This window comes from Cricetulus griseus, chromosome 7, assembly GCF_003668045.3.
Source record: "Cricetulus griseus strain 17A/GY chromosome 7, alternate assembly CriGri-PICRH-1.0, whole genome shotgun sequence".
NCBI classification, from domain to species: Eukaryota; Metazoa; Chordata; class Mammalia; order Rodentia; family Cricetidae; genus Cricetulus; species Cricetulus griseus.
In genome coordinates, this window is record NC_048600.1 from 15,761,779 (window position 1) to 15,784,498 (window position 22,720).

At 36.2% G+C, this 22,720-nt stretch overlaps 1 protein-coding gene across 3 annotated transcripts in view; it reads left to right on the top strand.

Annotated features, from left to right (window-relative positions):
• Atad2b (ATPase family AAA domain containing 2B) overlaps positions 1 to 22,720 on the top strand; it is a 126,834-nt gene that overhangs the window by 88,578 nt on the left and 15,536 nt on the right. For 2 of the 3 annotated variants that reach the window (XM_027424598.1, XM_027424596.2), the window contains exons 19-25: positions 1,919 to 2,104; positions 5,716 to 5,851; positions 7,180 to 7,376; positions 10,452 to 10,611; positions 14,914 to 15,036; positions 17,318 to 17,455; positions 21,351 to 22,034. In XM_027424598.1, coding sequence (XP_027280399.1) covers positions 1,919 to 2,104; positions 5,716 to 5,851; positions 7,180 to 7,376; positions 10,452 to 10,611; positions 14,914 to 15,036; positions 17,318 to 17,455; positions 21,351 to 22,034 — 1,624 coding nt within the window. The remainder of the gene's footprint in view (positions 1 to 1,918; positions 2,105 to 5,715; positions 5,852 to 7,179; positions 7,377 to 10,451; positions 10,612 to 14,913; positions 15,037 to 17,317; positions 17,456 to 21,350; positions 22,035 to 22,720) is intronic. The other variant, XM_027424597.2, reaches the window with a different exon arrangement.

A 22,720-nucleotide genomic window follows, 5' to 3' on the forward strand; every position in this document is an offset into this window, starting at 1 on the left:
TACCATGCCTGATCTTGGCAACATGCAGTAATTTTTTTAAAAATGAATATCTCAGTTGCCTTTGCACTCCTTCCTGTGTGGTTCCTTCTTTTGCCAATTATTTATGCAGTTTTTCTTTTATGAATTTTCTATAAGAACTTTGAGGAAGGAAAAAAACATGGATTTCCGTGATTTAGGTTAAGTGTACTCTATGTAAAAGTTAGAATTTGTGAGTCCTGAAGGCAAACCGTCTTCTACAGCTCTCTGGATTGGTGGATATGCAAATAACAAGCAAAGGAAGGAGCAAGCATTTCTTTTGAAACACATGATAAGGAATATCACATGTTATTTGAGTCTGTTTGAACCTCTTTAATCTGGTTACTTACTGAGTTTGCAGCATATTTTATATTATTCAAAGGTTTAATATATAAGATATTATTGAATAAATTCATGTAATTGGTAAGCATGCTCATGAAATAATATTCTTTTTCTTTAGAAAATTTCTATATTTCTCATAATTTTTGTTTGTATGTTTATTTGTGTGTGTGTATGTATGTGTCAAGATCTTGCTATATAGTCCAGGCTAGCTTCAAACTTGATATGTAGTCCCATCTTCCTTGGAACTTGCAGCCCTTTTGCCTCAGCCACCTACAAAGTTGGGATTATAGGCATACACTACCACATCTGCTCCTAATCATTTGTGTTAGGTTCTTATTTATCTTTTACATTACAAAAGCTCACTGCAATGTGTTTAAAATAAGGGAACTAACTAGAGAGTAGAACTTTCAAGTTAGATTGAAGAAATATTGTCAGGTGTTCATGTTTATATCTAAACTTGTCAAAAACAATGACAAGATTGTATTTTATTATCGATTGATTGATTGATTGATTGATTGATTGGTTTTTCGAGACAGGGTTTCTCTGTGGCTTTGGAGGCTGTTATCCTGGAACTAGCTCTTGTAGACCAGGCTGGTCTTGAACTCACAGAGATCCTTTGCCTTTGCCTTCCGAGTACTGGGATTAAAGGTGTGTGCCACCAACGCCCGGTGACAAGATTGTACATTAACATGCAAGAATTCAGTGATGGGCTCAACAGTTTTTAAACATAGAGGAGAGTAGTTCTGGCTTGGCAGTCTGGTTCTTACTGTTGTGCATTTTCAGAGTGTGAATAATACTTCTTATTATGTATGGTTCTTAACAACTAAACTCCAATTTGAATTTTCTGACAATGGAAATGTCTCAAAGCTACTTGATAATTATTTATTTATTTATTTATTTATTTTTTTGTGGTTTTTCAAGACAGGGTTTCTCTGTGTAACAGCCTTGGCTGTTCTGGAACTCACTTTGTAGACCAGGCTGGCCTTAAACTCACAGAAATCCACCTGCCTCCTGAGTACTTGGATTAAAGGCATGTGCCACCATGCCCAGTTTATTATTGTTCTTTTGAGAGTAAGGATATTTTGTGACTATGAAGAATTGAAGTTAAAGTGATAGAAAGAGGTGAATAAGCGTGTAAGCAGAAAGTTAAAATACGTATTCATGTGCTGAGTGATTTTAGACATAGTGCCCATGTACTTCAACTGTGCTGTTCATGTCTTCCTTATTGAAGTTCACTAACTCTTAAATTAATATGGGCAATAGACATGTGGTGCTTATTTTTTATTTGCAGCATATTTTATAGTGGTATGCCTCATTATTTTTACATGGTAAACTATTTTCTACTTTTACCCTATTAATATATACCAAATAGGAGTAATTAAATTGCAAAATACCTTTTTTTGTGATGAGGCAAGAGCACATAGTCATATATATAGACTTGCACATCCTGTCTTGAAGAAATTAAGTTTGGGGATAGTTGCCATATTTAATATATCCAGGGGTTGCTATGTAGGCTTTGGAGTACTCACTTTGAGGTTTAAAACACTGGTTCTTCCCTTAGATATTCCGAGAAGCTCGAAGAACAGTACCTAGTATTGTTTATATGCCTCATATTGGTGACTGGTGGGAAGCTGTCAGCGAGACTGTGAGAGCAACTTTTCTGACACTGTTACAGGATATACCATCCTTTTCACCTATATTTTTATTGTCTACCTCTGAAACCATGTACAGTGAACTGCCTGAAGAGGTAAGAAGTGCTTAAATATTTATTTTGCCTTATTATATTGTTAAGAAATAGTTGACTTGTTAAACAACTTTTATTAGAATAAAATCACAGTTGTTATAAAGGTCTACAGCTTATTATTAGCCACCATTCTTGTTTGGTATAATCTTCCTCACTGTTGTGAAGATTGAGACAACTCAGGCCTCAAGCAGAGCCTGACGTGTAACTTCCTAACGAAGCCTGAGCTCTTCCGTCACTAGTCCCTTGTCAATGATCCTCTTCATTCTTCTTTGTGAGATCAGTTGATGGGATTTGACCTCTAGCTTTCATTAGTAGGGTTAAATTTTATTTGAATTAAATATTATTGTGCATTTTCTTTTAAAAATATATCTGAAATTTACTTTTGAGTTCAAATTAAAATTAAAACCATAATTGAGGGGAAGAAATTGGCATTGAATGAAATTGATTAGAAAATTTTAATACCCCAATCTTACTTGACCTTCAAATGGTAATTTTTAGAAATACTTACTGAAAAATAATTTCGTGGGAGTAGAAATGATGTTCACCTAAAATATTTACATGCTTTATGTAACAGAAACCTGATTGTGCTTCTTTTGGGTATATGCCTAGGAGTGGAATTGCTGGATCTTGTGGTAGACTCATTCCCATTTTCTTGAGGAGTCGCCATACTGATTTCCACAATGGCTCATGTACTAATTCTTTAAAAAATATTTTTAATCCTATTATTTATTTGATGTGTATGGGTGTTTTGTCAGGATATATGTCTGTTTACTTTATGTGTGCTTGGTATCTACGGAGACAAGAAGAAGACCTCAGATCCTCTGGAACTGGAGTGAAAGACAATTGTGAGCTGCCATGTTGGTGCTGGGAATTGAATCTGAGTCCTGAAAGAAGAACCAGTGCTCTTAAGCATTAAGCTATTTCTCCAGCCCTCCTAATAGTAATTCTTTAAGATGCCGTTTCTTGATATTGTGATGTTTAGGCTTGCTGAGTGGTCAGGGAGATACCAATTTCATCTTAATCAGTTAAGACTGTCTCTCATTTCCTGTACATTTACTAAGGTGCCTGTGACGTCTTACTAAGTCTAAGTCTGAATTTCCTTAAGGCTGGTGTTTTCTATTAACAATGAGTAACCAACTACCTAGTGTGGTTTCTGGCTACATACCTATAAATATATATAGACATCTGTGCACACATGTATTTCAAGCACAGTAAATCTCAGTTGAGTGAATGAATAGAATATATAAAAACAAGATTATCACTACCATACAGAAATTAAATTTTGGAGGGAAGAGAGAGATACTGAAAAAAGTTATAATATGAAAATGTTGTAATATGGGGCTGAAGAGATAGCTCATCAGCTAAGAATGCCTGTGTTCTTGCTGAGGACCTGGGTTCAGTTCCCAGCACCCATATCAGGCGGCTCACAACCAGCTCTAACTTGAGCTACAGTAGCTACGACACCTTCTGTCACAAACACATACTCGCATATATTCACACAATTAACAATAATAATATCCCTTTTGAAAGATACAGTAGTAGAATATAAAAAATATTAACATTATTACTGAAAGATTACACTAAAAATGAAAAAACAAGCTATAAACTGGTTGAAAATGTTTCACATAGATCATTTATCTGATGAATGACATTAAAAATGTGTGACAAACTCTTATAACTTAATAATATGGAAATCCAGGGCAGGCAATTTGGCTCAGTAAGTAAAGGCACCTGCTGCCAAGACTGAACACCCGTGATTGGGTTCCAAATGGTAGAATGAGAGAACTGACCCTTGGAAATTGGTCTTCTGACTTCCACATGCACATATACACAAATAAATAAAAGTAAGAAAATTCCACCAAATGATTTTAGATAAGGGTTTTAAGACTATTAAGACAGAGGAAGTCTATTCTACATGCTTAAAAAAAAAATGAAGCTGAATGATTATCTAACACCAAATACAAAATCAACTCAAAATACACCAAGGATGTGTGTAAGAGCTACAACTTTTCTTTCTTTTTCTTTTTTTTTTCTTTCTTTTTTTTTTTAAACTTGTAGAAGAGTTTGTTGAGGGCTCACAGCTTAGGCAGGCAGGCAGGGCACTGGAGTAGCAACTGAGTGCTCACATCTGAACCCACAAGCTCAAGGCACAGAGAGCTTTGAAACTTTAAAGCCTAACTCAGTGACACATTTTCTAGTCCTTCCCAAACAGTTTTACCAGCTGGGGACCAAACACTCAAATATATGAGCCTATGGAGGCCTTTGTGGGCCATTCTTGTTCAAACCACAAAAGTAGCAAGTGCTTTACCAACTGAGCCATTTCCCCAGCCTCTCCTAGTTCATTTTGATTGTCTTTATTTAAGGTGCACAACATGGTGTTTTGGTATAAGACCAAAAGCAAGGAACTTTCCTCTGTTTTCTTCTAGGAATTTATAGATTCATGTCTTAAAATTAGGTCTTTAAATCCATTTTCAGTTGGTTTTCCCCCCACAGGGTCCAGTTACTTATTATTTTTCATTTATTGAATGGAAATGTAGGGGAGGGTTATAGATGGGAACTAAAACTTTTAAGACTCTTTAAAGTAAGCATAGGTGGAAAACTTCATGATACCATGTTTGACAGTGAGTTCTTGGACATGATACCAAAAAAGCAAAAACAAGTACTAAAAATAAATAAGTTGCATCTTACAGTATTAAAAAAGTTTGTATGTCAATGGGCATTATTGATGGAATGAAAGGCAAACCATAAAATGGGAGAAATATTTGAAACAATAAGAAAAGCTTTTATCAGGGAGTTTGGAGTCTAGAAAGTAGAAACCAATCAACCAACCAACCAACCAACCAAACAAACAAACAAAAAAATCAAAGACAGTGTTAAGTGCCATGGTGACAAATGTAGATGGTATAAAAACGATTTAAGTAGTGTGTCTTGGAAAGGAGAACTTTGTATTGAAAGCCTTGATAGAATAGGTTAGCAGATGAGAGGTGAAATCAGCATGCAGTATGCTGAGATGAGAACTACTGACATGTTTCCTTTGAATTTTCATGTGAGGGTATGGTGGAGTAGTCTGTGAAATATCTAAACTCTTGTTCCTTAATAGCAGAACCAGGATTCTAGAGGATACAATGCAGTTGACTTCATAGGGAAAGAACAGAGGATGGGAAATACAAAGAAATACGAAGATTTTGGTTGTTTTGTTTTTGTTTTTCAAGGCAAGGTCTCTCTGTGTAGCCCTAGCTATCCTGGGATTCACTCTGTCTGGAAGAAATACAAAAGTTTTAAAAGTGACTGTTAATATTCTAGCTCCTGGTTCTAAATAATTATTTTTTGGTACTATGCAATAATTATTTGAGGTTATGTCTAACAGTCTGTTATAATCAACTATTGGATTTGCTTTTATCTGGTGATCTTTACTTATATAATGTCACTTTTTAAGGACTTGGACCAGTGTACATTTTTCCGTTGTGTTTTTGTTTATGAAGTCAAACTTTTTGCCAGCAGAATGAATATTCTGTGTTGTAAGAATGGTACTAGAATTGGAAGGAATTGTAATTTGGTTTAATATGTATGCTTTTAATTTTGTATTCTTTCTTTGTGTATATGTGTATATATAGGTTAAATGTATCTTTAGAATACAGTATGAAGAGGTATTATATATTCAAAGGCCTATTGAAGAAGATCGAAGAAAATTTTTCCAAGAACTTATTCTCCATCAGGCATCAATGGCACCACCACGAAGGAAGCATACTGGTAAGTCCCAAAAGCTTTATAAGAAAAAAGTTAGAAAGGAATTAAGAAATATTTAGATTATCTGTCTTGGTGGCAAACACCTTTACTCACTGAACCATCTCACTGACCTAGAGGAACAGTTGAAAATGATCATTGTGTTTAGCTGATCCAAGATTGAATTACATTTTTGTTAAAGTTTTATGAAGCACAGCTTCAGATCTCCTGGTAGATTCTGCATTCAACAGCCCAAAAATCCAAGGGGAAAAAGTCATGAATTCTATCTAGTCTGTTTCAGTTATTTGAAGTACCTGGTACTTGAAATGGCAGGTTGTGAATAACAAGCTATTACTTTGTGGACCAGTTATTACTTTGTGTTAGCTACTTTTCTCCTTGTTGTTACAAAATGCATAACAAAAATAGCTTAAGGAAGGAATGGAGGAAGGAAGGAAGGGTTTAGTGTGGTTCACAGTTTGAGTAGATGCAGTCGATCCTGATAAGAAAAGCACCACAGTGGTGGGAGAGCAAGACACTCTTCCACATGTCTGCAGCCAGGAAGCCCAGTGGTGAATGCTGGTACTTAGTTTCTTCCTGCTGTGGCCCCAGCCCATGGAGTGGGGCTACCCACATTCCAGGTGTCCACTGTCTTCATTTATACCTCATTAGACACTTCCTCACACACAACCAGAGGTATGGATCTCCTAGGTGTTTACCTTAAACTTTTTTTTTTTTTTAATCTTTCTGCTTTGTGAGGCTGGATACCTTAGTAGTTAGGAACATGTGCTGTTGAGTATGTAATTCAAGAGTGTCAGCACCCATGTACAAACCCGGAACGGTCCAAATCTGCCTGTAACCCAGTGTAGAGGAGGACAAAAACAGAAGGACCTTTGGGGCTTGATGGCTGCCAATCTCACTGAGAGACCCTGCCTTGAAGGAACAAGACAGAGTGATAGGAGGAACCCTGATGCCTTTCTCTGGTCTAAACATATGTGCACATGTATATACTCCAACATACAGATACATGCTCACGTGTGCATGCACACATAGTTTCTACTTTTCTTTTCTTCCATCCTTGTAGGTGTTTTTCAGTGTCCCTACTTGTGGTGCTCAAAACATGCAGGTAGGATTCTTAGAGGGCTAGAATTGTGAGTCATCCAGTGAGGTGAAGTTATTCTCTTACTTCTTTTAATTTCCATTTGAAGTTTTACTTACTGTGTTTTCATGGTTCACTTATACTTGTAATTTCTTTTTCTTTAAAGATTGTTTTGGGAGAATGCAAGAAGTCCAATTGAGTCCTGGTTTACCATGCTGAAATTTTAAAACTTTTTCTTCTCTCTCTCTCCTTTTAAAAGCTCTGTGTGCTATGGAAGTGCTTCCTCTTGCACTACCATCTCCTCCTCGTCAGTTATCAGAATCAGAAAAAAATCGGATGGAAGACCAGGAGGAAAATACATTAAGAGAATTGCGGTTGTTTCTCAGGGATGTTACCAAGAGGCTGGCCACAGATAAACGCTTTAACATCTTCAGCAAACCGGTGGATATTGAAGAGGTCTTGTTTCAGTAGTGTGCAAACAGTGAAGTTGAACTGGCTAAAAGAAAAAAAATATTGACATCTTTTTTGGAAGGAAAAAAAGCAAAGGCATGGATGAATATTACCCCTAGCCTATAAAATTTTAATCCATGTGATAACTACCAAGTGTCACCAGCAAACACCTGGTGACTTTTGAGTGGAATTAGTGACCAATTTGAATATGTCCTCTTAATTATTATTGCTCTCTGTGATAACCTACTCTTCAATGCAAGAGGAGGATTAAAATTTACTTTTGTGAACTGTCCATAATAGACTATTTTTATTCCAGGATAAATCCTACTTTTAAAAGTACATTGGTATCAATGCAGTGGTGCCAGTACTGGCATTTCCTTAGCTGTTTAACTGTGAGAAGAGGTGGCAAAGCCTCTTCCTGTCCTAGGCTTTCTGCTTTAGAAAGACCTCTTGCTAAGTCACTGCTGGAAGTTAAGCACATCCCATGCACTTAAGTCTGTCCTGTCCAAAGATTTCCTCTGCTCCCAGTGGAAAATTCCTCACTTTGTATGTGTATTGTTCTGTGTAATTGTGGAACTTGGTTTGTGATGGTGAGAAAAAGAATTTTCCATTTGGAATATACTAGGATGCTGTCAATTAAAAAACAAAACTTTATCCTGGGATAATATAGTGTGGATGACCACAGTATAATCTTTACTGGCCTTCTCCTTATAGTTCAGACTCCATGTTTGAGCAGTTTTGGTGTTTTAGTTTTTTTTTTTGTCATTGAAAATATTTGAATTATCAAATGATTCAAAGTTTAATGTTGTGTCCTAATTGTGAAATCTGTGTTTTTGGACCTGAGCAGATTCCTTTGGAACCATTACGTCATCTGTGACTGGGAAGAATAAGTTAGTGTTATATTTTTCCCTTCAACAAGTCTGAAAATACACATCTTTCCCTTCTTTTGGAGTAAAAGGACTGTCAGAATTCTTATTTGAATGTTTATCTACAATGTGTAGTTGTCCATTTGATACTTTTTTGAAAAACATGCAAAGTCATTTTATTATTTTTCTAGTGTTAGAGTTGAGGAAGATGGTTAGTGACATAGCCAAGTTTTGGAAGTTTTTTCAAATTTGAAGCCCATAGTCTTTTTTTTTTTTTTTTTTTTTAATTTGAGACAGTCTCATTATGTAGACCTGGATGACTTTGAATTTGTAATCTTCCAGCTTCTAAATTTTGGAATTATAGGCATGTACCACCATACTTGATAGCCCAAGTCTTTCATCCTTTCCATCGTAGCTACCTTCTGCCTTTTCACACTGGAATAACAGGACATGTAAGATATGCCTAATATATGCTTTTAGCTTAAAATAAACCTCACAAATTTGTAGATTATGTTTTTCCATATAGTGTTTTCATCTGAAACTATTGGCTAATTTTAAAGATTTCTTTTTATCGCCCTAAAAAATAAGCTCAGGGTCTTGCATGTTTGGCCAGTGTTCCACCCACCAAGCTATATCCTGGCCCTGAAGGTTGTTAAAAGGAGATCCAGCTTCCCATGCTTAGATGAACTAGTTTTCTTCTTGCTCAAGAAACTTCTCTTCCTAATCACAAAACTTTGGCAGATTTCAATTGTCATCCATTTTTAAGAGAATAAAAGTTCTATAAATCATGGTAAGGAAATGGAAAGGATTAGAAATGCTAACTAAGGTTTAGGTAAAAATTTTATTTAATGTTATGATCCTTTTTTTTTTGGTCTTAGATTCATTCTGGTCTTGCTCTCAAAGCAAGGAGTATCTGGGCAAGAATAGAAAAGGGAAAACAAGATAATAAATATCTAAGTGGTTTAAGACATAAAAGCATACAAATGATGAATTAGAAGTGGCAAAAATGAGTTCGAGACTAGCCCGGTCTGCAAGAGCTAGTTCCAGGACAGCCTCCAATGCCGCAGAGAAACCATGTCTCGAAAAACAAAACAAAACAAAACAAAACAAAACAAAAAAAAGTGTCAAAAAACTATCAAATTTAAACTCATCTGCAGAAAGCAAAACATTAAAAAAAATACTGATTAAGCATGTGCTAAAATTTCATACTGTTAATAGTATAGAACTTTGAGTACCTTTGTGTTTATAAATGTTTGTTTCCACTTTTATACCAGGGTCATAGCTGAGAGTCCCAACTAACAGTTCCACTCCTACCTGCATAAAATCCCCCTTAAAGCTGACAGTCATATATGCAAATTACATGCATGCATGGATATGCATGTTTTTGAATAAACTTAAAATCATGGCATCAGCGTCATCAGAAGCTATATGAAAACAAACTCTGACTTTGAAGACAGTAGAAACTGCCTAGAAGTTGGTCCTGAGCTAGTTTTAGACATAGCTCAAACTGCTTTCAGATCACAGCTCACTACCTGACTTGAGGTTTCCACTTGAGAAAACAAGAGACATAGGTTGCTAATCCTTCCTTACTGGTTATGTGACACTAAAACATAAAACTTAATGTATAAATCCTGTCTGAGTGTCTTGCTGTAGAATCATTTCTATGTAGAGACAAGTCCAGCAAATCTTTTACAAGTTAGAAAAAATAATACTTTTTTAACTGAAATAAAATGTGTGTAATGACTCCAAAGGAGTAGAAAATACTTTCCATGAAATGGTTCGCCTTATACAGTTCAAAAAGAAATTTTTTGTTGAAAAAAATTAGAAACACATAGCAGAAATTCCCTATTAGTATGAAAAAAAATCTGTTTTTATTTTCCTTTTCTTTTTCTTTCTTTCTTTCTTCCTTTCTTTCTTTTTTTCTTTTTTTTTTGAGATAACATACTTACTGATGCTTATTGGGTACTTTACCCACACATTCTCTTCTCAGATAAACCCACATACTGACTTTGGTTTCAGATTTCAAGAACACCATGAAGCTTTTCATGGAAAGTATGTCAGATAGTAACTTTAGTAGAATAAATAGCATTGTAATTTTACTTTTATATAATTAACTACTTAGATTTGTTTTAAAGTATTGTTTTTTAATTAGTGCTTTTATGAACTAAAGCACATAAAAAACCAGATGTATTCTAAAGTGTCCTATTTGTTTTAGGTTTCAGATTATCTTGAAGTAATCAAAGAACCAATGGATTTATCAACAGTAATAACTAAAATTGATAAACATAATTATCTAACAGCTAAAGATTTCCTGCAAGATATTGACCTCATCTGTAGCAATGCTTTAGAATACAATCCAGACAAGGACCCCGGAGGTAAGGATACTTAGGGCAAAGTGCCTGTTTCCGATTGATAGATGAATGTGTTCAGGAACTCTGAGAAAGTAGTAAACCACCTGGAAACACTGCTTAAGCCAGAAGGTTTTATAGTTCTAGGCACTATGTTTTTGTCAGGGATTTAGTTTTCATTTTCCTTTTAATTCTTATAATGGATTCTAATTTTGTTCAGATTGATGGAATAGTTAGCAAATGAACTTAACCTAAAATTTATTTGTTTAGTCAACATCAGTAGGGCCATTGAACACAGAATTTTTAATTTGTGGGAAATCAGGTCAGGATCAGATAAACAGCGCGAGCTCTCTCTCTCTCTCATTTGCATAGCAGAAGAATCAAGCAGTGCTAACACCCTTAAGGTATTAGTGAGAATATGATTATATGTGGTCATTTTTGTGCTTGGGACAGTATTCATGTTTTGTTCTGTGCTTAGGTATAATTACAGAGTTATCTTGTTTTCATTTGGCCCATCATGGTCATGCAGTGGCTTTGTGTGATGCTGTTTTTAACATGAGTACTACACTGGGATTAAGCTGATCATGCTAGGCTAACTCTTAGGTAGAGCTTATGTGGTATACTTGGAACTTTTCTACTCTGCTCAGTAATGTCTCCTGCGTTCGTACCCCACCCTCTTATATCTTTAATCAACAAGAGAATAATTTTTTCTCAGCAGCAGCAGAGCCACTTGTTATGTATGTACCTGTAAAACAACCTCAGGGTCTGTTATGTAGCAAGTGTAAACTGCATGAATGTTGTATTACTTTTACAAGGTCCCATGAGTATTTAAATGTTTACAATGTTCTTCTTGGCAGAACACATGGCCATTTGGGGTTATGGGGGAACTACTTATTCAGTGAAGATAAAAGCCTTTGGAAGTTAAATATGGCTACATGTTTACCAGATTATCTCGAACAAGGATGATATGGATAGAAATTTAATGTTAATTGATGAGAAATTTAACTTGCAGCTTCTAAATGTGACCAGGGTCATACATTTGTTATCTTAGGGATAGGACATGAATTAAGCTTGATCACAAAGCATTGTTGGGCTTATAATGCATCCCTTTCCTTGCCTCTAGGACAATTCTTAGATCTATCATCATTCAACCAATTTTGCTGAAATTCATCCTTAATCTTATAGTCTTCAGAATTATAACATTTTGTATTAGTTGTCTGGGATCAGAGTTCTCAGAGGCACTCATTTTTTTTGGAACCATCTGTAGTCTACTAAGTATATTCCCAACTTTATTTGTGATAGTTGTACCTCATGAATTTCAGACTTAACCAAGCTCACCTACATTTCTGTTAGTTTTTATGACTATCATGCTCTAATTATTGATCCGGATACTTGGTATATAAAAATGTCTGTGACACTTTTTTTTTTTTTCTTTCTTTCTTTGGTTTTTTGAGACAAGGTTTCTCTGTGGCTTTGGAGGCTGTCCTGGAACTAGCTCTTGTAGACCAGGCTGGTCTCGAACTCACAGAGATCTGCCTGCTTCTGCCTCCCAAGTGCTGGGATTAAAGGCGTGCACCACCAACACCTGGCATCTGTGACACTTCTTACACAGAGATGTGTAACCTGTGTTAGTATTATACATCAGTGATGTGACTCCTGTGTGGCAGATACTGGTCTGTATGCCATTGAATTACAAAATATGACAGACCAGGAGGCTTAAGCAACCAAAGTTTTTTCTCGTCTTCTTTGAGATGAGTCAGTGAGTTTGGTCTCTCCCATCTGCTCTTCATGGGCCTCTGAGGGCACATGCAGATGTGCATATATACATAAATAAAATAAATCTTTTTGCAGATTGAAAAAAAATCAGTAGTTTTTGGTCATTAGTAGAATTGTTAAGCCTGTGTTCATGTGCTTATATATCTCCATTGGGATATTTTTTAAGCATCTGAAAACCAAAATACTTGCCCTTCTCTCCCCTTTTGGTTGCAAGAAGCTAGAGAATTATCTTCAATTCTTATCAACCCCCTCATCTACTTTATCACCCTTTCCTATAGTTGAGAGCCCATTTCAGATCTGTAATCTCTTTTTTCATCATCACAACCATCACCCATCAAGTCATGGTCTTTAGCACTTCGAGAAAGAGCTTTGTGTTTATGCTTCTGGATTGTGTCTTAATCCCTCTCAGTCCAGTCTCTAGATAACAGCCAGGGTGAGTCATGTTACTTCCTTGTTCGTGGCTCTCCAGTGACCTTTCATTGCTTGTAGAATAAATTCTGAACTGTTTTGGAAAAGGTCTGGTACTTGTTTTCATCTTGGCTATTTATTGAGTTCTCTCCATGAGGTACCATTTTAGTTTCATGAACTCTCCTAGCTCTTGGATGTGACACAGTCTGTACCTGCTTGCAGTGGTTCCCCCTCCTCAGTCTGCAGCTCCGAAGCTTGTTCACCAGCTAATTCAAGTGCCTCTTCTTTGAGAACTTTCTTAGGTCTCAGGTGAAATTTGCCCCATTGCCAACCCTGCTGACTTTCTTTACAGCCGTATGTCAGATTGGTGTTTTGTATTTTTGTTGTCATTTGTTTTGTCTTTTGAGGGAGAAGGCTTTTTATGTATGAGATATTTATTTTAAAGACTAAAACAATTTGTGTGTTTATCTATGTGGGTATTTGCATGCGTGCTCCTTTGTGTGTGTGTGTGTCTGTGTATCTGTGTCTGTGTCTGCAGAGGCCAGATGATTCTCAGCTTCTATGTAGCTAGAGTTACAGGTGGTTGTGAGCCACTTGAATTGGGGCTAGGAACTAGTCTGGTCCTTTAGAATAGCAACAGGAAGCATTCTTCCTCCCTCTAGCTGAGATACTGTTTATTTAATGCTACTTTCCTATGTAGTCTCAAAATTGTAATTTTGTTGGAACCACACCGGCCTTATTTATTTATTTATTTATTTATTTATTTATTTATTTATTATTTAATGTGCTTCTGTGTAGTTGTTACTTCAGTTTTCCTAGTGATAGTGTTTGTTGAATGTTTAGAGAACATATATCAGTAAGAAACATACCAATTGTTGTATATGTGCTATATTTATTTTTATAAGATTTCCACAGTAAGTTGTAATCATAAATGCTATAAACAAGATAATTTATACTTCATGCCTTTACTACAGAGAGAAAAGTGAATCTTTTTTATTTTGGATTATTATTATTATTATTTTTTTTTAGATAGGGTATCATGTTGCCTAGGCTGGGCTGAAACTTGCTGTGTAGCAGAAAATGACCTTGAAGGGATCCTTCTGCTTTTCCCTAGAGGTGTGCACCACTGTGCCAGGCTCATACTATTCTAAGTTATCTTGCATTTATCTGCCTTTTCCCATCTGGAGTCCTGTAACTCCAGAGGGCACTACTGACATTGCGTTGTTCACCACCCCAGTCTTTGTTATGACCTGTGAGGCAGACATGGTTTCTATGGTATCACTTTAGCTGTAGTACCTAGAACCCCAGGTGCTTCTCCCTGCTTCTGCCCACCGATGTTGTGCTTTGGGCTTTGTTTGTTGCTATATTTTTCAGACAAGATCATGCTGTGAAGTAGCTAGGGCTTCATGGAGTTGGTGATCCAAGTGCTGGGGTTATAAGTATATACTGTCACCGTTGGCCTTGCCTACAATTTACATGCCATCTTGCATGCTTTAGATTAGGTAGTTTTTCTGTATTTATCTGCTTTTGTCACATTTTAAAAGATATCCCCCTTACTCAGAATATTTTGTGTTCTTCAGCACAATTTTGACTAGCTACTGTGGTTTTAACAAAACAATCTTTTAGTTTGTATTTGTGTGCATGTGTGCCTGCACACTTGCACATGCCATGCTGAGTGCGAGGGGGTCAGACCCACTTGGCAGAGTTGTTCTCTTCCACCTTTACATGGGTTCCAGGGATAGAAGTCAGGCTGCCAAGCTCACACTACAAATGCCTTGTCCACTGAGCCATCTCACTGGCCCCTTGAGTTCCTGGTATCCATTTGTGCAGCCCTGGGGCATATGGCATATCCCCAATTCTTTGAAAATTTTATTGAAAATCCTATTTTATTTTTAGAAATTAAAAACCTTATTTTGAGGTAATGATTTAATATACTTAGTATTTTGAGGTCTTAAAAGTTCAATTTTCCAAGCAATTGATAGAATAGTTCATATTTTTACACACCTGAAATGAATCTTTTCTTACCTAAAATGTCCTTATAATTTAAATTTCTGTATCTTTTATTTTTCTTTAAATGGCATCCTGCATTAATTTTATCCCATTTGTATCTAAGATAAATTTATGCCAACTTTTTTTTTTTAACAGACAAAATTATTAGGCACAGAGCTTGTACCCTGAAGGACACTGCACATGCCATCATTGCAGCTGAATTGGACCCAGAATTTAATAAACTCTGTGAAGAAATTAAGGAAGCTAGAATAAAAAGAGGTAAGTTAGAGAAATAGATTTGCTACTGAAGCATTGTCCATTTTATTCATCTTCCTGTGACACAGGTATCAGAATGTACTCATCTCCCATAATAACTTGGTATTTATTAATTTCTGATACTAACACGGGCCATGTAAATTCTCAACGGTATTTTAAAACTACACCTGTGACAGCTTTGAGTGCATATGTTAGAGAAACAGAGTATTTCTTAGTAGAAATTTCTTCTTAAATGGTTTACATATTATATCTGCATTAATAACTGAAGATATTTTAGTTTTCACAATTCACATCTAATATCACTACTTAAACTTTTTTTTATAAATATTTTCCCCAATGTGTTCACACTTATGTGTAATTTTTTAATTACAGCCACAAAATGTGAGCATATGGTTTGTTTATTGGATGTACAGCTGTATCCTTGAGGAACTTTAGTAGGAGGAAGAAAAGTGTCGGTGGCAGAAGAGCCTATTGATTTTAAGCAGTGGAATTGGTTAGATCACTTTAGCAGCAAGAAATAACATGTTCTCAGTGTTTTAGGAAAATGAAAGATTGAGTTAAAAGCTGTGAGAGCCAGTTTGGAAAACTATGTTTCTGTTTCCACTGAGGCAAACATAGATTTGCTGCATTATGCAGCAGTTCTCTTCCTTGGAATCTATCCAAGAGAAATATATATGTGCCCACATGAAACATGTACATGAATGTTCATAGGAGTGTTATTCATAATAAATAAAAACTGGAAAAATACAAATGTCCGTCACCTGGTTAATGAGTAGCAAAGCATAGTGGGCCTATAGTCCATATTACTCAGCGAAGTACTAATATAAAAAAAAAAAATGACACAGGACTTCAAAAACAGTGCTACATGGAATAGCGGTAATGAAAGAGCATCTACTGAATGTGGTCCTCTGATGTAAAATGGCAAGTATGTTGAGCTACACATATAGTAATGGCTTCCTGGGGCAGACATCTTAAATTAGATTTCTATGGGTAACTACAAAAATGTGCATTTACTATAAATATTTAATTATATGCTTAAAATAGGTGATTTTTTATGTTATAAAAACTGTATCTTAGTAAGATTGCTAGGGGAAAAGGTGGTAAAACATATATGCATTTTAACAAATGAATGGAGCTAAACAAGATTAGCATATGATTGATACATGTGTAGAGAACACATTGTGGGATTAGCTTTCCTTTCTTTTGTTTTTTTCTTCCTTCCTTTATTCTTTCTTTGTTGTTGAGAATTGTTCTCAGATAGCTCAGGCTGCCCTCAAATTCACTATGTACTCAAGGATAATCTTATCTTTCTCTATCTACCTCCTGAAAACCTGGATTACAGACTTGTGCAGACCCAGTTCATACAGTACTAGGCATCAAACAGGACTTAGTACATACTAGGCAAACACTCTGCCCATCTGAGCTACATCCCTAGCTCAGTAGAGGATACTTTGAAGAAAAAGAATATTGCTAGTTGAATGAATGAGTAGATACCAATTCTGCCAATCAAAACAGGGAATATATAAGATAAACTGTGTGTGTGTGTGTGTGTGAAGACGAACCATTTGTCTTTAATTTGACCTATTTTTAGGATACCTGGTTGGAGATATCAGGTAGGCAGATAGAAATATGGCTAGTAGGCTAGAGAGCTTTGGACTAAAGAGATGTAATAATTATCATATAACATTATTTAAAAACAATCCATATAAAGGATCCTTCTTATAGATTAAAATAAGAAGCTAGGTTGTAGAGAGAGCTGTGAGAAGCATTGGCATTGAAGTTCACATGGAAGAAAAGATTCTAGTGAAGAAAATTGAGATGGAATGGTTACTTTATGGAAGATGGTGCCAGGAAGTGAAACTTAGGGCATTGTTGTGATAGTCCTCCGCAAGCTAGGTTGAAACTGTTCATGGGAATGTAATTTAGTGACCCTATATACTTACTGTACATTCTAAGATAGCAGAGATCATGACTTTTAGACAATTTGTAGTGTTATTATCCCACAGTCATATTGTGAAATGTATCACTTTTGGAATTAAAATGAGTGAAAAATAGGGCTCCTTTGGGCCTGGTGATAAGCATGGCCTGCTAGGTATTTTTATAATTTTAATATCAAGTTACTTTCCCATCTTAAAACAAAAGATACTAATTTCAGCAGAATTGCAAACTGTCTAGGTATAATTAATGACTTTTAAACTCAGTTTTACATTTCAGATTTTAAAAAAACTTTTGGTTTATGCATCTGGGAACATTTAAATAGGTATTGCTTATCTGCTGCTTGCAGGCTTATCAGTAACAGCAGAACAAATAACTCCTCATGGCACTGGTGCCCGTAAGACAGAGACTAGAGTGGAAGAGGCATTTCGGCACAAACAAAGAAACCCAATGGATGCCTGGCACAACTCTGCAAATAAGTGTGCATGTGAGTATTTGTGAACATGTTGGCCAATAGTGGCAATAGCTGAGATTTGCTAGGATCAACGCACAAAACCATGCTGCCCTTTGTCCATAGCTCTTTAATCCTGTCTTTCCACAGAGGCACCGTAAAGTAAAATTCTGAATGAGAATTTCATCTTTAACCTTATTTGCTATTTTCTATACTTAGTACTTTTGGAGGAGGGTATCTGAAACACTTGAAACGTTAAACACTGGATTTTGGATAGAGATGGAGGCAACAGATGGTTTTGTCCACCTATGCTTTATTTCCCACTCCTTGCATGATATATGCAAGATATTCTCTTTGTAGTTAGAAGTGCAATGATTATCATGTAGAAATGGATAGTTTGGTAGTAGGAAGTTTGGTCCTTTAAAGGAAAATTTATGCTGAGTTTGAGAAATCTGAGCAGCCTTATTTGTCTTTACTTTGTTTGATATATTTAGAAGGAAAAATTAGTTTCTAGATCTTCATAAAAACTTATTCTTGTTGATCTATTGTATTTCTGAAAGACAAATGTTAATGAACCTAACATCTTCCTTACATAGTCTTCATATTTCATTAATAGCCTGTCTTGAAAGATACATGCTGTTCTTCTGGTCTAAATTTGATGATATTGCTCTGTGCACAAAGCTGGCCATAGTATACTCTACTAAATGATAGTGAATTTGAAGGAATGAGTCATACCCACCTTTTAAACAATATACTTCTATTAATTCTTTGAGAATTTCATACAGTATTACTTGACTATATTTACTCCATTTCTCCTTTTAATTCCTTTTAGATCTATTTCTTATTCCCAACCCCTTCTAATTTCGTGTCCTCTTTTTAGAAAAAAAATTAGGCAAAAGTCCTTTTATCTGGGTATGGGGCTATCTGCTGGAGCATGGGGGAAACCTACCAGGAGCTACACCCTTAAAAAACCCCAACTCTTGTTTTTCCAGAGGTTATCAACTGTCAGTAGCTCCTCAGTTAGGGATGGGGCCTCTTGAGCCCCTCCTGCCTCTGTGCTATAGTGTTATGTGGCCTGATCCTGTACAGACAATATCTGTGAGTTCATGAGTGTGATGGCCCTGGTAAGTCCAGAAGATTCCAGAAGATACTGTTTTGCTCTGATCCTCCCTGACCTCTGGCTTTTACAAGCCTTTCCATTTTCTCTTCTGTAATGGTCCCTGAGCTGGGGGCTGGAGGGGGCAAGTAAGTAGGGAATGTGATACAAGTATCACAAATGTGACTGAGTACAACACTGGTGCTTATTCTTTGCACTCTGAATAACTGTAAATTTCTGTGTTAACTGTCAGTTGCACAACAGTTCTTCTCTGATGAAGTCAGAGAGCTGCACATACCCAGTTTAAAAAACTTTGACCTCTTTAAATAAGTAACATTCGTATGGAGCAAGTTTGAAAAAGGATTTAATGATGCATTTAGTTGCTCTGAAACCAGTAACTAGGCTATTTGGCCCACTCGCATCTCAGATTGTATTCCATTGTATAATATAGTACTCTCATTTAAACTTTGAATCCTTTATAGTCTCTGCATTGATACTAACATCTACCAATGAGAATATATTGAATATTAACTTCAAGAAGTTTTAGGCTAGGGCAGGCAAGATGGCTCAGCAGACAAAGATACCTGAATTTGATTTTCAGAACCCACAGGAAAGGAGGAGAGAACAAAAATACTTTTAAAATCTCTAGAGTTTTGTTTTGTCTTACCAGTAGATGGCACACGTGACACATCATTTGTCTGTTTTGGTTAACACAAATCTTAATTCTACATATCCCAAAGGGACAGTTGCTTTTCCATGGTCTTAGCTTTGGAAACAGCCTCAGTGATACAATAAAAATTGACTTCAAATGTTCTGTCCCTAAATGGGTGTTTCAATAGAGTACCCTAGGTAAATAAAGGACTTGGTAAGTTAAGGATTCTGTCCACATAGACATGCACAGCTAGCTACTACGTGGTCCACACTGTGAAGATGCATCCATCCAAACTAAAAGTTCTCCTTTCATGGTGCTCATGGTTCTAAAATTCACCTTTAGAAGTAATGCTACTAGGTCCCAAAGAATAGGACACGTTCTCACCATCTCTTCTCAATGATACCTTTATTAATTCTTTGAGAATTTCATTCAGTAAACTTTGAAAATATTAATCCTTCTCCCTGAACTCCTCTTGTAACCACCTTTTCACCTTTTCCTCCCTTCCTACCCAACTTTGAGTCCATGCCCACCACCCCCAACGCCATGGATTGTAGTTTGTGTTGCCCAGCTAGTTTTTGGAATGGAGCGTACATACATATTAACCAGTGTCAAACAGTAAAAAAGTATACTTGCTTCAGTGAGCTTCTGGCCTTTGTGTCATGTGTTACATATAAAGAACTGAACTAGCTCTAGATTAAACAGAGTTCAGTCTTTTTCTTGCTCTGGCGATCCAAGGCTTAAAAAAGTAGACTGAGAATTCTTAATAGTTTTTGGTTTCAGGTCTCAAAATTAGAGTGGTTAGTGTTAAGAGTTAGTTGTCTCATACTGAAAGCCTTACATCTATCTTTGGAGCAAGATGGCCATCTTTGTTTCATTCCTATGTGGACTATATTAATTTTAGCTAATGATTGTTGTAGATGTTTGTCACCTGAGCTTCTGTATCAGCTTTTATTAGACTAATAGAGACATTTTTTTCTCCATCTACTAATTAACTTGTAAGTACAAAATATAAGATAGAAATAGAGGAGAAAGCATGCAAAGTGAGTTTTAAATCACATTGAATTTTTAAGAAAAGGTAAATTTTGAGTCAAATGACTAAATGAATTTTGGAGATGATAGTTACCTAATAAGAAGGAATAATAATGACTAAATTTATTTGTGCGTACTCTTGGAAAGGGTTTAAAGGTTTAAAGTGGTACGTGAACCCACTATACACTGTTGATGGAATATCAGCTTATATTAAAGATCTGCGTTTCCCAGTGGAGTCAAACTGCTTCATCAGCTACCTCTGATACACATAAAGGAGATTAAAAAAAAAAAAATCACTGGCTCCAACATATCACTTGGAAGCTCAACTATCTACTCAAAGAGCTCATGATTTCTGTCAGCTAAGAGAATACAGCTTTTGTAGGTCTCTTTTTTCAAATTACTAAGTGTTTATCTTCATTATTCTTTTGATGTTGTTGCCTGAATAACAGAAGACTTGATTTTTCTACATATTTGGAGATGCCTTTATAATAAGTTGATGCTATTGGGTAAACCAGTTGTATTAGAGGAGGTTAACAGTTTGCTGACCAAGTTGTTCACATGACCTATTGTACTGCTTCTATTCATGATCATCCATCCTATAGTAATGTCTTTTTCTGAAAGGAGAAGCAGCAGGTGTTTGTTTGTTTGTGAAGGTTTCTATAACTATTGGGTCCTATAGCAGTGGCTTATAGGGTTTTGTTGTTGTTGGTTTCTTTTCTTCTCCATAGCTGAGGTGCTATCTTTGCATGATCTTGCTGGCAACACACCGACTTTCCTGGTAGAAATCCAAGGCTCTGACCTCTAAATTTCTGGGTAGCTTGGTAATATGACAATTCCCTAAATGTATTCTATGGCTAGTCCCTGAGTGTTGAAAATTAGAAACAGCTATAAAATAGAATCTGTAATAACAGAAGGGGTTAATACAAGCAAACTTATACAGTAAGTAAAGTTTTAAAAGTTTGCATTTGTCTGAGTTCATCTATAACTTCATATCCATTTTACTTGTAGGTTGTGAGAATTAGTCTGCATGGATAACAAGAGCCAAAGGTTTTTGTTTGCATTTCGACCAGCATGGGTCAACTTTCTTTTAGGTCTACTATATAATTACACTCTTAAGTTCTACATGCTCTTTTCCTGTCTTTCATATCAAATAGTTCGAGTTCGGAGAAAATCAAGGCGGCGATCACAGTGGGGCAAAGGAATTATTAAGAAAAGGAAAGTCAATAATTTGAAGAAAGATGAGGAGGACACCAAGTTTGCAGACTATGACCATACAGAGGACAGAAAGTTGCTGGAGAATGGAGAGTTTGAGGTAAGCACTGACTGCCATGAGGAAAATGGAGAAGAGACTGGAGACTTATCTATGACCAATGATGAATCTTCATGTGATATCATGGATATGGACCAGGGTCAGAGGCTAAACAGTGGAGCAGGCACAAAAGAGAATTTTGCATCAACTGAAGAGGAAAGTTCAAATGAATCTCTACTTGTCCACAGCAACAGTTCTCTCAATCCTGAGCAGATATCTAGAAAAGAGCCCTTCCTTAAAGGCAGCTGTCTAAACGGTGACGCCTCCACTGACAGTTTTGAAGGAATTCCTGTTCTGGAGTGTCAGAATGGCAAAACTGAAATAGTTCCTCTCTCTGGTGGTGGAGAAAAGTCTAGTTCTGAACAGAAGATTCCTTCGGAGGAACAGCTAAAAGACAAACCAGAGACTGTGAATGAAAATCATGGAGATGATGATCCTGAGAAACTAGAAGTACTGGAATGTAGCAGTAGTGAGAAGATTGAACCTGGTCCTGATGTGGAGGTTAAAGATACAGAACTGGATAAAGAAGGTAGAGCTAAAGTTTTAAAAATTTTCTGAAGGTTTAAATGCCAGAGTTAATTCATTGCATATTTTATCTGGTTTTTAGTAACAAAAATTAAGGTGAACTGATTTCTCAGAGTGGAATCTCCATCAACATTTTTCAGCCAATTACATAAAAAATGGTGAACATACTCAGTTTTGCTGAAAGGTTTCATGGTCCAGAATGTACTGCTATCGTGGCCTTTTACTCTTCCTCTTATCTGATTGGCTGTCCTGGAACCTGCTCTGCAGACCAGGCTGACCTCAAATTCAGAGATCCATCTGCCTCTGCCTTCCAAGTGCTGGGATTAAAGACATGTGCCGTCACCACCTGGCCTGATTGCCATTTTTATCCTAAAAGCTTTGTAACTGAAAGCCAGGTCAATTCACAGGTGCAAAGATGACGAAATTCCAACAGGAGAATTGTTAGGCTGGGTGAGGCAGGTGGAGATTAAAAAGTTACACAAACTGAAAGTTACACAAGCCGTTCTTATTCATTTAATCATGCAACTTTGAGCTAATTCCCCATGCGTGGTTTTTAGTTTTGTAAATTAAACTTGAGAATGGTATTATTGCTGGGGTTAGTAATAACTAGTGTAACAATTACTAACTAGCTGCCTCTCCTGGTTACTAATACATATTGCAGTGTATTTAGACTGAGTGTCTCAGATCCAA